Genomic DNA, 14,816 nt, shown 5'->3' with positions numbered 1-14,816 from the left:
TCCTTCAGCATTAGAGGATGCCTTAATAATGAGTTGGTGGAAACAGAGAAACTTAAAGGATTAGCTTGCTGTTAGCTCTCGAGGATGGAGTTCAAATCCTAGCTTACAGCACAACTGAATCATCCCCTCTGGAGCCTGTGGCGCTTGCTATCCCCGAGCCATGCTGTGCCTCTGACCCAGGAACTTCTCCATAGTTCTGTGATTTGCTTTTGAAACAAACACTGCTTAGAGGTACTGGCGGCTTGCTTGAGTGTCTCTCAAGTCACTTCTGCTGTTATGATCTCTTGTAAAGGCAGCTCATTCCTGGCACAGCCACTGTTACTGGAGCTCCTAAACTTCTGTAAGTTGTCTGCTCCCATCTCTGCATGCCCTTAGGGAAAGTTTTGAACTCTATCACACTTTCAAGAAGCAGTAAGGAGCTACCATGTAAGGGAAAACACAAGGAGAAAGAAACCTTGTAACCCGTTAGCATAACAGCCATTAAAAAATCCATCTGCTTGGTTCCTTCATATTAGCCTTCCTTTCTCTCCTTCCCTTGATTTAAAAAAAAAAAAAAAAAAAAGTTTTCAGCCTCTGATTTTTTTAAACTTTAACTTTTTAGTACTTCCCTTTCCAGTCTTGTAACTTTGAAGCTATCTTCTGCAGCAGTAGCTACAGCATAACACTATTCAAATTTATTTTGGGGTTTGTTATGTATGTTACAAGCACAAGTCACCAGTAGAGGGAGAAGCAACTTTGGTAATACAGCATGCTGTTACTGCACTAACTGCTGGACTGCTGAGAGGGAGTTAAATCCTTTTATTTTAATCTATGATCTGTCCACAAGACTTGATGTAAAAAAAAAAAAAAAAAAAAGTCTAAGACCACCATTGTAGAGAACTCTGACTGATTAAGGCTATCAAAAATATGCTTTAAGTGAAAGCTGGAAATGGGATGACATGGCTGAATCACAAGTCAGAACAGACTAAAAGAGCCAGGTGTGAGGTTTGTTTGCTTTTGTTTTTTCTTTCTTTTCCTGACCTTTGTGGCTTCAGAATATTGGCCCATGCTGCTAAACACAAACACTCCAAACTTCCTTGCTCATAAGAACGAGCAGAACAGGCACCTGTACTCAAATTACATCTTCATAATAAAATTACGTCTATGCTTTCTTCTGTAGCTTTACAGCGTGGAGACAGGTAGGCGATTGCAGATTTACTATGGGGTTGGATTGGGCTTCAGTATGGTTCCCTGCAAAATACCAACAGCAGTGGCCAAACAAGCTTTGTTACTTCTTACATGCTGCAGGCACTGCTAGCGTCACCGAGCTCTCGTTAGGCTGGGCAGAATTCCAGCCTACAGGAAAATGAGCCCAGGGTACGTGAAGCAGCTTGCTGTGAACCTGAGCAGTCGGCGGTGCTGCGGATGGCTTTTGTTTAAGTTAAAGGTTAGTTTAGAATGAGCTTCCAGCAGATTGATTGTTTTTTTTCCTTAAGGATGATAAATTATCAACAACGTTCTTAACGACTTTCCCTAGGCTGCCAAAAAGCTCGGAGTAATTCTCGAACAGTTAAAGCAAAAAGCTATTAAAGAGAGCTTCAGTAATCAAACCATTCATACGCCTCGGCCTTGGAAGGCCGGGGAAAATTACAAACTGAAAGATCTCTGATAACTCCCTCCCTACTCTTTTTTGGTCTTCAGTTCCTATTGCATCTCCTCAAAATAAGCAGAGATAAGGACAGGGGAGACCATTTATATTTCCCAGGGAATTCTGGTAACTTGAGTGACTTCAAAGCTATGAGAAGATGACCTGTGAAGGAGCCCTCCACTTTGGCAAAATGTTTTTTTACTGTAAGTGGGTGTCATTGTGAATTGTAAATAGAGTCCTATGTCTCTGAGACATTTGATTTTTTTATTATTATTATTTTTAACAGGGCTGTACTCCATGGGGTCAATACATATCTGCCTTCCTGCTATAACCTCGACTGGTTCTTCCACCCATGGGGCAGGTAGAAATAGAAGTGATTTTCCTGCCCTGGGGGGCAGTGGGCTTCTGGGCACCTTCACAGATCAAAGCAGAGCAGGTCCATCGCTTTCTGCTGGAGACCAAGAGGCAAGGGACAGGTCTGATGGTGAATTCCCTGCAGAGGTGCTCGAGGCTGGCCATGGGGAATCGGTGGCACCTCATCTCAGAGCAGCAGGCGAAGTAAGGCTGCCCCTTCCTCAGATACTCACTCCTGATTACAGAACACAGCCTTGGTAAGAGGAAAATGCTCTTGGCATCTCTTTATTCAAGCCTCATCCTTGGATCTAATTTGTGTCCTTCACAGCAAGGCTGAGATCCTGGGCAGGCTGAGCCCTGCGTGCCCCCCAGGACATGTCCCACCTCGGGGTGCCCCAGCCAGGCCACAGCGCGATCCTCGAAGACCTCCCAAAGAGTTTCTCCTCCCAGTCTCGCAGGTGGAGGGAGCACAATTTGTAGGTGGAAATTACCAGCTATTAAAACGTTGCTTGCCTCGCAGGGGTCTCCCCTGCCTCTGAGCATGAGTTCAGGACTTTACGTGCTCAGCTTGGCCCTGTCCGATGTGGGAGCCCCGGCTGGCATGGTGTCGTTGGCCACCACCCTGGCTTCTCCGTAGGTGTCTATGCATTTCCTCACAGCCCTCAGGATGAGCTGGAGCCGCCTGTCCAGAGCCAGGAGATGGGGCTCGGTGAGGACGGGTGCCAGGGGGTCCTGCAGGAGCGATTCCCTCATCACGTCGCTGAGCCGGTACTCGGGCTCGGCCAAGAGCTGCAGTCGCAACCACGTCATCCGCTTTATTCTGGAAGGGAGAGAAATCAGACAGCCTAATGTGAGCTTTTTGCATCCTAGTGAGAACCGGCTGGCTGATCGGGAACAGTGCTGTGTTCCCAAAGATATTTATGGGGCAGAGGGAGAGGTAAAAATGAAGGGGCATGTCTTAGCTGGTGGTGAGTGAGGAAAAGTCTCCTGTCAAAACTGAGCAAAAAGAGAGTATCTTGTGGAACTGATCTAACTGACATCTCACCTGAAGAGGGACTGACACTTAAATATTTCCCTTTGATGGAAAGCAGGATGAAAAGCTGTAATTTTGAAACGCTTCTGGGACTGAAACTAAGTATTCTGAAATTACTTACTTGATCCTCAGCAAAAGCGTTTTGATTTCAGCATCTCTATTACTGAATTGATCGGTAATTTTAATTATTACCTTCTAAATTTCCAAAAAGTTGCAGCCCATGTTTGTGGAACTGGTCTCACTTAGCCGGGATTTTCAGAGAGCAAAAGGTGCAGCCAGGAGCGTTTCAGCCAGGTGCAGAAATTGCCCTTTCATGCCTGTTATTTACCCAGGCCATCCATCAGTACCGTGATGGATGGCAAAGGTGCTTGCTGCCGCTGTGCCACGCTCCTGGGAGCCACATGAGGCACCACGGCTGGCTGCCACCAGGACAGGTACTTTAAATTGTGCTCAAGGGCTTGCCTTGCATGTGTGATCCAGATGAAGCCACAAAAAAGGACAGGCCCAGCACTAAACCCAGCTCATCGTCGGAGCGCACGACTCTGCTGCTGCTGGAGGGAGCCCTGTGCAGTCCCTCCTGGTGAGGGGTGACCCTAGGAGCTGCTGTGGGTAAACACCAGCTGTGTTTGCTCTGCGATGGTGCTCGGAGGTGGAGAACGGGGTAGTCTGACCCTGCAGGGAGCAGCTCTTTTAATGCCCTAACAGTTGCATAAGAAATTGGCAGAAGGTGGAAGGGAGCACGGGATGGAAAGCCTGCCACCAGCTCAACTCCCCTCCCGCACGGCACAGTGAGCCCTCCAACAGGCTGAAGTGTTGAAGATTTGACCCAGAGCTTTCTAGAGACCTCAGCCAACAAGATACACGTGCCAGATTAATTGGGGGCTGTTTTCAGGCTTATCTGCTCCTCGTTTTGGGTTTTAACAGAGGAAAAAGATCACCTCTTATTGCGCAGCTACATCTGTGCCACTTTCTGTACTCGGGAGCAGACACGTGGAGGGCACAGACACATCGGTGACCTCTGGACTTAAAGAAACCTTTCCACTTCTTTCCAAACATTTTTTGGATGCTCCCCCGCACCGAATGGATCATCTGGTCCAGGAAATAAGGTTTTGTGCAGCTCCCTCACGCAGCACGAGTTGCTTTTATGCTGTTCCAGGCCAGAGCTGGCTTATTAAAAGGTGCGACTTGCAGGGCTTGTTACCACTGCCACCAGGAGAACTAAATTAAGGACAGCTTCTGGGGGGTGGATCTGGATGAATAGGAAGGATCTGACCTGTGGCTAGTACTGTTTGGTCAAATTAAGAGGCAGAATTAATTTGAACCCCGCAAAACAGGAGTTCAGGTGAAGGATTCACTGAGAGCCTGCAATTACAAGTGAAAAGTCCTGCTAGGTGCAAATGGCAGTTTTTAAAATTAGATCTGGTAATACAAACGTGGGGGGGGGGGGAGTGCAATTACCGCCCCGAGGCTTAGCTGGAGCAGGTACAGCAAGGAAATAGGTTGGGCATCTCCTAAAGAGAAACCACGGGGAAGAGCAGCTGTTTTCCTGCCTCTGTAATTTAACTTTCAGCAGTTGATTTATGTGAATTAATAAAGGGGCAGCAAAGATAGGATTCAAACAGTAAAATTGATGAGCTGCTCCATAGTGACACGGGAAGAAACCTGATTAACTACCAAAGCTTTTGGATGGAGATTTCCGAGCTTCGTGTCGGGCCGATAGCACCTCACGTCGATGGGCTGGGAAGTGCCGGGCGATGGCTGGAAGGGATTGATCCAGCAGAAAAAGCAGCAAAAGCCCTTCCACGTGCAAGACCAATGCTTTGGTTGGCATTCAAGCATCTTACGCTTGCCTGCTGCTCTGCAAGGCAGCTGTTCACGGGGCACTTACATGCAGCACTGGGTGAGCGGGGCCAGGATGGAGGTTTCGTCGTGGGAATGCCGCCCGAACCTGCGGGTAAGGAGGGAGCTCAGTGCCGTGCCGCCTGCCCCAGCCCTCCCTGCCTGCCCCCAGCCTCCCCGCCTCACCCCCTGGCGTTGTCCAGGTGCAGGAGGAACCCGTCGTCCCCAAACTTGGTGAACATCTCGTAGTGGTGGCGGTCCATGTTCCCTGGTAAAGGGGAGACACAGGAGCAGAGTTTCCCTTGCAAGTGCCTGAGTGATTTTCCAGTTTACCCTGCGTTTTCTTTCCAATCCACATGAAATGCTCGCTGGGAGTGTCCGAGACACTTGGAGCTGCTCCCCTGGAGCTGACTGGGATGGGTTTGGGGCTGCCCCATGCCTGCTCACCATTAGGGGCTGCCCCAAACCCTCCCTGGAGCAGCAGGGATGGCTCCAGCAAACCCTGTGGTGGGCCAGGGAGGACGGAGCGCTGCTGAAGGGCCCCCGTGGAAGGAAGAGCGTTGTTGCCCCGTTCACCCTACCTATTAGGAAGTCAAATATGGCCATGTCGATGATGTTCAGCAGCCGGTTGCCACTGCTGTAGGGGTAGATCTCCTTCACAGTGTCGCAGTAGAGTGGATTCACCTCCCACCTGCAGGAGACCGAGGGGAAGGGGGGACGTGGTCAGCGGTGCCCCAACAGCCCCCAAAGCCACCTCCTGTGTGGAGAGGTGGGATGGACACCTCGGCCCTGCTGCTGGAGCCACGTCTCTGCCAGGAAGGGGTGCCCCTGAGAGCAGGGCCGTGGCCTCCAACACCGCCTTCGCCTCCTCTTGGGTGTGCAGGGAGGCTGAAAGCTGAAACCAGGGGCTAGACCTGAACCCGGCCTTGCTGCCTCTGCCCGGCCTCCATTTGAAAGTTCATAGAATCACAGAATTAGAGAATATCCTGAGTTGGAAGGGATCCACAAGGATCACCGAGTCCAACTCTTGGCCCCACACAGGCCTACCCAACAATTCAGACCATATAACTGAGAGCACAGTCCAAACACTTCGTAAACTCCAGCAGGCTTGGTGCTGTGACTACGTCCCTGGGGAGCCTGCTCCAGTGCCTGACAACCCTCTCAGTGAAGAACCTCTTCCTGATGTCCAGCCTGAACCTCCCCCGTCACAGCCTGACCCCCATTCCCTCGGGTCCTGTCACTGGTCACTAATAACTGATTGGTGCCTGCCCCTCCGCTCCCCCTCATGAGGAAGCTGTAGGCTGCCATGAGGCCTCCCCTCAGCCTCCTCTTCTCCAGGCTGAAGAGGCCAAGTGAACCAGGTTATTAGGCTAAACAGGCCCAGTGAACCAAGTTATTAGGCTAAAAAGACCTAGTTGGACCCGGTGGTCTTTGTGGGTCCCTCCCAGCTGGAGCTGCTCCCTCCCATTCCCTGTCTGCCCACCCGCATCCTTTTTGTTCCCCTCCCCATGCTCCCCTAAGACACAGATATGGAAGCAGCGGCGGCATTTACCCACTTACTCCTCTTTTCCATCAAACGAGTAGGAGCGGATCCAGGGGTTTGGGATGGAGAGTCGTGGCGCCAGGTTGAGGGAGGGCAGGAAGGCGGAGAGGGAGCCCTCCAGGAGGTGGGGGTTCCCGCACACCGCGTACTCCGTCTTGCACATGTAGGGGCACTTGGCGAAGAAGCACACGTTGCTGGCTGCAGGGAACAGAGCAGAGCTGGGGGAAGGAGCTGAGGGATGCAGGAGGCTGCAGAGGAGCCCAGACTGACCCCTGCCCCATCACACGATGGGTACTGGGTGTCTGTAACCATAAAATGGATGTGAACTGCCAAATTGTGTGGGATACATGAATTTTGGTTGATGGACAGTCCCTGCCAAGGGAGAGGATGGGAAAAGTGGGCAGATAAAAGAGCTCAACTCTGTTTCTGCACTAGTTGCTCTTCCACCTGCCTTGCCCGAGCCGCCCACAACCCCAGCTCGTGCAGCCGAGCGCTCGCCTACCTGGTGAGACGAAAAAGACGCTCTGCAGGACTTCATTCTTGGTGACCTCCAGGATCTCCTTGGTGACATTGATCAACCTCCCGACGGTGGGGGGCACCCGGCGGAAATCCAGGATCCTGCACGGGGAAAGGGACACGATGGCAATGGACAGCGAGGCAGGGCAGCGGGCATTGCCTGCATCCCTCCTGTTCACAAATCATTGGTCTTCATCCCCTTGTTTTTGCAGTGACTGCACCCAAATGGATTTTTTTCCCTCTGGCTTCTTTCTAGCAAATAGCCAGGATCGTTTTACCCTCTGCAATAAAACGAGGCTGAGTTTTATTCTGGTATGTTAATAGCTGTCGCCTGGGACTATCTGGATGTGCTCCAGGATTTGTATCGTTTCCCTAACCAGTTGCTCCTGTCTCCTTGCGTGCAAGCCCTGTCTTTTGGGAGGCAGCTGAGCCCTCGGGGCCTTTCTGCGAGGTGGGTGCTGAGCATTGAGGCACTGACCCTGGTGCCACGCAGCTGGGATGGGGGGCGGTGAGGGGGCTCGCCCCGCTCAGAGGAGGTCAATCTCAGCCGCTCCATCTCACATGGTCATTAAAAAATCAGGGCCTGGGGCAGGAAGACATTCATGTCTGAGAATGGAAAACCTCTGCTGACTGCTGAGTCAGCACCAGCGGGTGAAACAGCCGAGGCTGTGCCCTGCTCCTCAGGCAATGCCCTCTGCTTCCAAGAAGCAATCCAGTTGCAGCCTGCCCGGTCCCTTCCAGCCTGCTTCCCAAGGCAAACGTGAGTCCTCGGCTTCTGCTGGGGACTGTTCCCAAATATCCAGCTCCCACCACGGTGCTTGCAGAGGTGATTTCTGGCCCAGCAGCTCAGCAGGGCTCAGCGCCAAGCTGCCCACGGGCACAGCACCCGGCAGCCCAGACCTGTCGAGGTGGAAGGCGGCGATCTCCGCGTTGTGCCGCTGGAAGTCGACGAAGTAGAAGAAATCCTCGGGTGTCTCCTCCTCACGTTTCTGCCTGGAAGAGATCAGGGGGTGAGCACGGGGTGAGCACAGGGAGCTGCACGCTCAGATCTCAGGCAGATGCAGGGCACACTGGGGAATCCAGGGAGAAATGAGGGAAAGCAGCTCCCCAGGGAAGGGATGCACAGTCCCTAGTGGAAAAAACAGACAGATGGTTGGAGAAAAGCACCCTGAGGTCCTTTTTTTAAGGCTCTGCCTTACCTCATGGGCTTGAACATGGCTTTCCCGAAGTCCTGGAACCTGAGGACCAGCTTCAGGTGCACGCCGCTGGGCTTCACGACTGGGGAGAAAATTAAACCGGCTTAAATTGGAGGGCGAGGGGCTTGGCACTGCCTGGTGAAGGGCATCTTTGCCAAGGGTTAGGGCAGAGGAGCTGGAAAGGGGGGGTCCCAGCGTCACCCTGCCCGGCTGGGTGAAGTGATGGATGATGTGGGGATGTTTGGTGTGGGCTGGCGGGGACAGTGGGGACCCGAGGGGACTCACTCACTCTGGCTGCAGTCACAGGCTCCCAGCAGAGCTTTCTCGTCCTGGCTGTAGTCTGCAAGGACAGGGGGAACGGTGAGGAAGGGGCCGTGCAGGGCTCGCCCTCCTGCTGCCCACCCCCTGCACCGCCACGGCTCCCCGCAGCCTGTCGGGATGAGCTGCAATGCAACAGGCCCACAGCATGGCACCAAAAATCCTGGAGAAATGACCCCAGCCAAGCCCCTTCTCCCATCTCAAGGCAAACCAACGACAACCACACAGCACAAAACCCAAAGGAAAACCAGCGCAGGGCTCGGGGCATCCCCCAGCAGGATGGATCCCTGTGCCCTGGTGGCAGAAGAGAACCTGGTGGGGCTGAAGCCACCGACCATGGGTGTAGGGCCCGTCCCCGTCCCCGTGCCGGGACACGGCTCACCGGCACTGACGGTGGAGAAATCCCGCATGTCCCGGAGCAGCCTGCTGACGGCGGGGCTGGAACGAGGGTAGAGCCCATCCCGGCTGATGCCCAGGTGGAATTGGAGCCAGCTGGCCTCCGGCCGCAGCGGCAGCAGCGTGGCCGGGGACGTCAGGTTGAGCTCCTCCCGGTACAGCTTGTGTCTCCTGCAGGACAGCGGGCACAGGGTGAGGAGGATGAGGCATGGGATGGGAATCCTCAGTGCTCTGGGGTCGCTGTCTGATGGGGTGGGTACGGTTCTGCTCGAGGGGAAACTGAGGCAGGGGGATGGCTGCAGTGTGAGGTGTCTGGAGAGCCCGGGAGAACAACGGGGGCTTGTTCTCCTCAGAGGATTTTCTTTACCATCACTATGTCTATGCCAGAGCTTTTTCCTGAGCCTGGAGGTCCCATGCAGCAGGGCTGGCATGTTAGGAAAATCTCTGGGGTCTGAAATTGCTTCCCAAGATCTGTGGCCTGTGCTTTAGTGAGCAGGGAGGCTGGAGGCCGCCTGGCAGCGTCCTGCCCTAGATCTCTTAAATTCGGGGTTGAATCCAGCCCTTTCCTGGTGGATGGAGCCCTGGGGGCCTCCTGGGTGCTGCAACAAACCCAGGAGATCTCCACAAGCCACCAGCATTTCCCTCATGTTCAAAACACCGGTGGTTTCGCCCCAAACTTGGCTCGACTACCACCAAATGTCACTCATGCAGCCAGCAGAGGACACAGCGTTAGTTTCTCATTAACGCTGGCAGAGCCTGCAAATACAGGCCTGACAGGGGGAAAACGAAGCCCAGTTTGCTCTGAAAGTGCCGAGACACAGCAGGGAGGGCAAACAGGGGGCTGATAACGAGTGGTTCATTAACCCGGGGCCTGTGATGGAGCCGATGGAGGCAGGGAGGTGCCAAGAGCCTCTATCCCTGAGCAGGGCAGTGGTTTTTGTGGGGTTGTCCCATCTTTTTGGGGACTGTCCCATCTGCCTTCTCCACCCGAGCACGTTTGGAGGTGCTGAGGGACCCCTCTCAGTACCAGCTGGGGTGAAATGGAGGAAAGGGAGCAATCAGGGGGTCGGGGCAGCCCGTTCCCTCTCCAAATTTGTATTGGGATTTCGGATCAGTGGGACCAGGCCAGCCAGAGGCACGCGGTCAGCATGCATCCCCAGAGTGGGACAGAAAAGACCCCGGTGTCCCGTTTTGGGGAATGACTCAGGAATTTTCCCTAGGGAATTTCCCTGCCCGAATATTTTACCATATTTGCTCTCCCGCTTCCCATGCAGGCGGCCCGTTCCCCCGCGGGTGGCGGTGAGCAACGCATTACTGATGGGGAAAAAATGCAGCCGTTGGGCAAGGGAAGGCAGCTCGCAGCCGGCAGCTCCGGCCACAACGTGCAGCGGGCACGGTGCTGCAGGGCCCACGGCCCCCTGCAAGCCTTGAAACCCAAAACACGGCTCCCTCGGCCTCTCCTGTCCCCCCAGGATTCAAGAAATGTTTCCCTGTAAGAACAGAGCTCTGCAAAAGACATAATAATGTAAAAAAAATAAATAAAATAATAAAAAGGGTTCATTTATAGCTTGCTATAAATAGCTCCGGGGTTGCCCAGGCTTTGTGCTCAGATGGATCCAGCAGCAGAAGGCCAGGGCTGTGAGGGGCACAGCGTGGGGTGACACCGGGCTTGGGGTACCGGTGTCTGCTGGCCCTGGTGTCCCCGTGCCACTGGGCTCTGTGCCGTGGGCAGGGCTGACCACTCGGTCAGAGTCTGGGGCATTGAAGCTGCTCCTTCGAGGATAAAAATAAGCTCTGGAGTTTTTCAGCAGGTTGTTTTGTTTGTTTGGAAGGGGCATGGCTGTTTCTTTGCTCTTCCCTTCCCGCATCCCCACCAGCCTCAGCAGATGGTTGGCATCCTGCAGCTCCGTTCCTCGCCCGATGCCAGGGGAAGGCAACGGGATGGGCAGTGAGCACTGCGTGTGGGTAGGATGCACCTCGCCGTGCTCCCTCGCTGCTCTCATCCCAACCGTGCCACATCCAGGACCACGCCACGGACTGGCAGAGTCCCAGAACAATTTATTCCCTTGCAGACACAAAAACGAAGCAGTCGTGCCATGCGTTAGGTACGGGGGTTGGCCCAGCTTAAGGGGAGCACCCGGGCACACTGCGGGGTGTGCTGGGGGCCAGGCCTAGGAGCAGAAACAGGGAGGACGCCAGCCGTGCAGTGCTTCTGGTCTCCTGGAGCCATAAATTCATCTGTGCCCACAGCAACGAATGGCCTTACGAAACGCAGCAGCCCTGGCGAGTGCCTCCTCGTTCTGCGCTCAGTTTGCGGTGCCAAGGAAAGGAGAGGCCCCAGCGCCTTCCCTGTTTACGAGCACCATATATTTTATTTCCAAGTGGCTGAGGAGCGATCAATACGCTGCCCCCTTCTCCCCAGAGGTGCAATTGGAAGTCAAACAAGGGCAGGCGGCCCTGCAGGTCTCCTCCTGGCTCCAGAACGGCCAAACCTCCGAGCACAAGGCAACGTGTGGCCACGGCATCAGTGCCGAGAGCGCTTTTAAACAAAGCAGCAAATACCAGAGGGAAACGCAGCCTTCTGACCAAACAGCAGGGCCCGTCCTGCAGGCTGGGCTGCAGATCATGCCATTGCTGCTGCGAGCACCTGGCCTCAAGTGCTCTTCTGGTGGTGCTTAGGATCCTGGTGCTGGTCATGTCCCCTCTCCCCGCGGTCCCATCCTGCTCCCCGAATCCTGGTGTGTTCCCGAGGCGTTGCTCAGCCTCAGGTGCAGTGCCCAGCCCGGTCCCCGGGATGCTCACCATCGCCGCCAAACTGAGCTCTGTGCTGAAACCCAGCTCAGCACCCACCTGCCCTGCGCCTCCCCACAGCACCAGAGGCTCGAGGGGTTCCCGGGGAGGCTTCGCCCTCCCTCAGGTTGCCTCCAGCAAAGGCAGAGCCTTTTGGGGTCCCGACCCTGCTCAGAACACAGAGCAGCTCCAGCCCTGCCACCACCGCATCCCCGAGGCTCTCCCCACCACTTTGTGCACCGTTTTGTTATTTTTAGTTGCTGCTGCTTAAGCGAAGAGTCCAAGGGCAGCCGGCGGTGCTCCGTGCATTAATGGCTTTGCTTTTGGCTGTGGCTCTGCTCGGAGCTTGGCAGCGGTGCAGCGGGCACAGGAAGGACCACACTGGGCTCTGCTGGGACATGGCAAGTTCGGGGACAGACAGTGGCCACATCCCCTCCTGCCCTGTGTGGTTTTGGAGTGGGAAGCAGCGGGGTTGCTGCCTGCACCCTAGCTCCTTGCCGGGCTTCTCGTGCACTGGGAGCATTGCAAAGCCGTGTGCTCATCGCCTGCACCCCGCTGCTGCTCGCCGTCCCACCCAGCTGATGTAAAAACCCCTTTACAGCACTGCCTCGCCCCATCCCCAGTCACATCCCCAGCACACAGGCAGGGAGAGAAGGAAGAGGCCAGGGGGGTGAAGGGAGGAGCGGGGACGCAGGGGATGCTGGCTGCTGCCAGCTGGGACACAGCCCTCCTGCGAGGGGATTTGGGGCAGGGACCACGCTCGGAGTTGGTGCCCAGGGTCACCATCCCTCGGGTGACAGCACCACGGAAGGGCTGGGGACAGGGGGACAGGGGAAGTTTTCCCACGACCATGGCTGGGGCTGGGAGAGGCAGCAAGAAGAGAGCTGTGCTGGGAGAGCGGCTCGGAGCTGGGAATCGCTTTCTGGCTAAAAGTCAAAGCCTCCACGCCTTCTCTTGCAGCAGAGAAGTTGGCAAGGGGAGCAGGAGAGGGGCTGGACGGGCAGCCAGCCCCCCAGCACCGCTATCACAGACTGCAGTGACAGTCGGGGGCTCCGGCTGTCACCCAGCTGGGTGACAAGGAACTGCTGGGCACAAGGAACCTGTTCTGTTCTGTCCCCAAGCTGAAAAAGGTGGCACAGAGCAGAGGCACTTATCCCCGGGGTGACACAGCTGACAGGGGCTCATCCTTCACCTCCTCACCTCCCCCAGCAGAGCAGCAGGGACCCCAGGAAGCCCCCAGGCACACCCCATGGGGTGATGGGGATGGGGTAGCCAGGGATGGGGTAGCCAGGGATGGGTGCTCAGGGATGGGTACCTGGGGAGGGGTATCTGGGGAGGGGTATCCAGAGATGGAGATCCCAAAAATGGATACCTGGAGATGGGTGCCCAGAAATGGGTATCTGGAGATGGGGTTCCTGGAGGTGGGTGCCCAGAAATAGGTACCAGGTATGGGCACCTGGAGATGGGTACCTGGGGATGGGATTCCCAGAGATGGGTTCCTGGAGATGGGTACCCAGAGACGGGTGCCAGGGATGGGTGTCCAGAAATGGGTACCTGGGGATGGGATTCCTGGAGACGGGTACCCAGAAACGGGTTCTAGGGATGGGTGCCAGAGACAGACACCTGGAGACGGGGTTCCCAGAGATGGGTACCCAGTGATGGGGCTCCCAGAGAGATGGGGTTCCCGGAGATGGGTCCCAGAGATGGCTCCCCAGAGACAGGATACCCAGAGACGGGTGCCGACGCCGGCTCCCCAGAACCAGCCACGGGGGAGCCGTCTACCGGGGCCGGGTTTGCGGGGTCCGGGTGCCGCGGCGGCGGGACGCACCTGTTCCAGCGGGCCGCTTTCCGCCGGTAGTAGCGCAGGGCTTCGCGGGCGCCCAGCAGGGGCTCAGCGGGGCCGGGGGGCGCGGTGGCTCTGTACAGCGGGTGCCCGAAGAGGCGCCGCAGCGCGGAGGCGGCGGCGCGGCCGCGGGGTGGCGGCGGCGGCGGCGGCGGGGAGGGGACGGCGGCGGCGGCGGCGGTAGCGGGGCGAGGGCGGCGGCAGGGGCAGCCCGGACCCCCCGGTCCCTCCGGAGCCAGCTCCTTGCGCACCCGCGGCCAGAGATGGAAGTAGAGATCTGCGGCCAGCAGCGCCCCGAGCAGCAGCAGCACGGCCGGCCGGTCCCGCCGCGGTCCCGGCATGGCCGGCGAAGGGAACCGGGAGGCACCCGGTTGGGGGTTATTTATTTATTTTTTTATTATTTTTTGTTAATTTTTTTTTTTTTTTTTTTTGGAAAGGGGGGTGGGGGGGAATCGGTAGCCCTGCCCCAGCCGCCGCCGTCGCCTCCTCCCGGTGCAGGACGCGGGGGGGAGCCCGAGCGGCGGAGCGGGGCGTGCGGGCACCTCGGGGCGGGGAGCGGGCAGGGCGCTGGGGGCCGGCCCCCGCCGCGGGGAGAGGCCGGGGCGGGGAGAAAGGGAGAGCGGGGGACCCGGGGAGCTGCCCCTCGGACCTCTGTCCCCACCCCCGGTCCCGTTCTCCCGAAAGCGGAGGCTGCTGGAAGGGAGCGGGGTGCGCACCCTTGGGGGTGCTGGGGGGTCCTGCGGGGTGCTGAGGGGTCCTAGGGGGTGCTGGAGGGTCCTGAGGGGTTGCTGGAGGGCTCTGGGGGTTGCTGAGGGGTCCTGGGGGGCGTGGGGCTGGGGGCAAGTTGTGGGTGCAGAGCGGGCAGCCCCCCAGCTGCACTGCGACCCCTCCACCGTGCTGCTGGCACACGGCCCCTGCTCGGTTTTTATTTCTTTAAGGACTTAAAAAAAAATTAAAAAGACTCGAGGAAACTCGCCCCGGTGGGTTGCTCCCAGAGGCTTGCGGTGGGAACGTGCTGGGACGGGCTGTGGGAGCACTGGGAGCTGCTGGGGGACGTCCAGGGGGCCGGAGAGCCCCGGGGTGAGGTTTGGGGGTGCCAGCGCGGAGCAGGTTGAGAAGCACCAGGCCAAAGGAGGAAAATGGAGGAGAAACTGGCTGTAAACAAAGCGAGCGTGACCAGACTAGCCTGGCTCCGGCGCTCTGCTGAAGGGAGAACAAAAAATAAACTGCAGAAAGAGGGAAAGTCAAGTACGGCTTTGGCTGCCTGGAGCAGAGGCTTTGGGACCCGTGCTGGGTTCGGGGTGTTTGGGCCACGCAAATGGGCATCTGTCAGCAGAGCTGTTGGTCAAGCAAATGTCCTG

At 56.5% G+C, this 14,816-nt stretch overlaps 1 protein-coding gene across 1 annotated transcript; it reads right to left on the bottom strand.

Moving 5' to 3' along the window:
• Positions 1-1,870: 1,870 nt before the first annotated feature.
• FAM20A (FAM20A golgi associated secretory pathway pseudokinase) lies at positions 1,871-13,894 on the bottom strand. The gene is made up of 11 exons (XM_082774686.1): positions 13,441-13,894; positions 8,809-8,993; positions 8,398-8,448; positions 8,112-8,190; positions 7,813-7,905; positions 6,899-7,014; positions 6,414-6,594; positions 5,435-5,544; positions 5,040-5,121; positions 4,903-4,962; positions 1,871-2,801 (listed from the first exon to the last, which is right to left on the bottom strand). The coding sequence occupies exons 1-11, from the start codon at positions 13,794-13,796 to the stop codon at positions 2,537-2,539; spliced, it is 1,578 nt and encodes a 525-aa protein (XP_082630812.1). The 5' UTR covers positions 13,797-13,894; the 3' UTR covers positions 1,871-2,536.
• Positions 13,895-14,816: the final 922 nt, after the last annotated feature.

This window comes from Aythya marila (genome assembly GCF_965140915.1).
Source record: "Aythya marila genome assembly, chromosome: 18".
NCBI lineage: Eukaryota > Metazoa > Chordata > Aves > Anseriformes > Anatidae > Aythya > Aythya marila.
This window is presented reverse-complemented; position numbering and strand designations above follow the sequence as displayed.

Coding starts and splice junctions, on each gene's coding strand:
- FAM20A (XM_082774686.1), bottom strand. CDS start 13,796: ATGCCGGGACCGCGGCGGGACCGGCCGGCCGTGCTGCTGCTGCTCGGG. Junction 8,449..8,808: donor TTTCTCCACCGTCAGTGCCG/GTGAGCCGTGTC, acceptor CTGTCCTTGCAG/ACTACAGCCAGGACGAGAAA. Junction 7,906..8,111: donor GCCATGTTCAAGCCCATGAG/GTAAGGCAGAGC, acceptor GATCTCTTCCAG/GCAGAAACGTGAGGAGGAGA.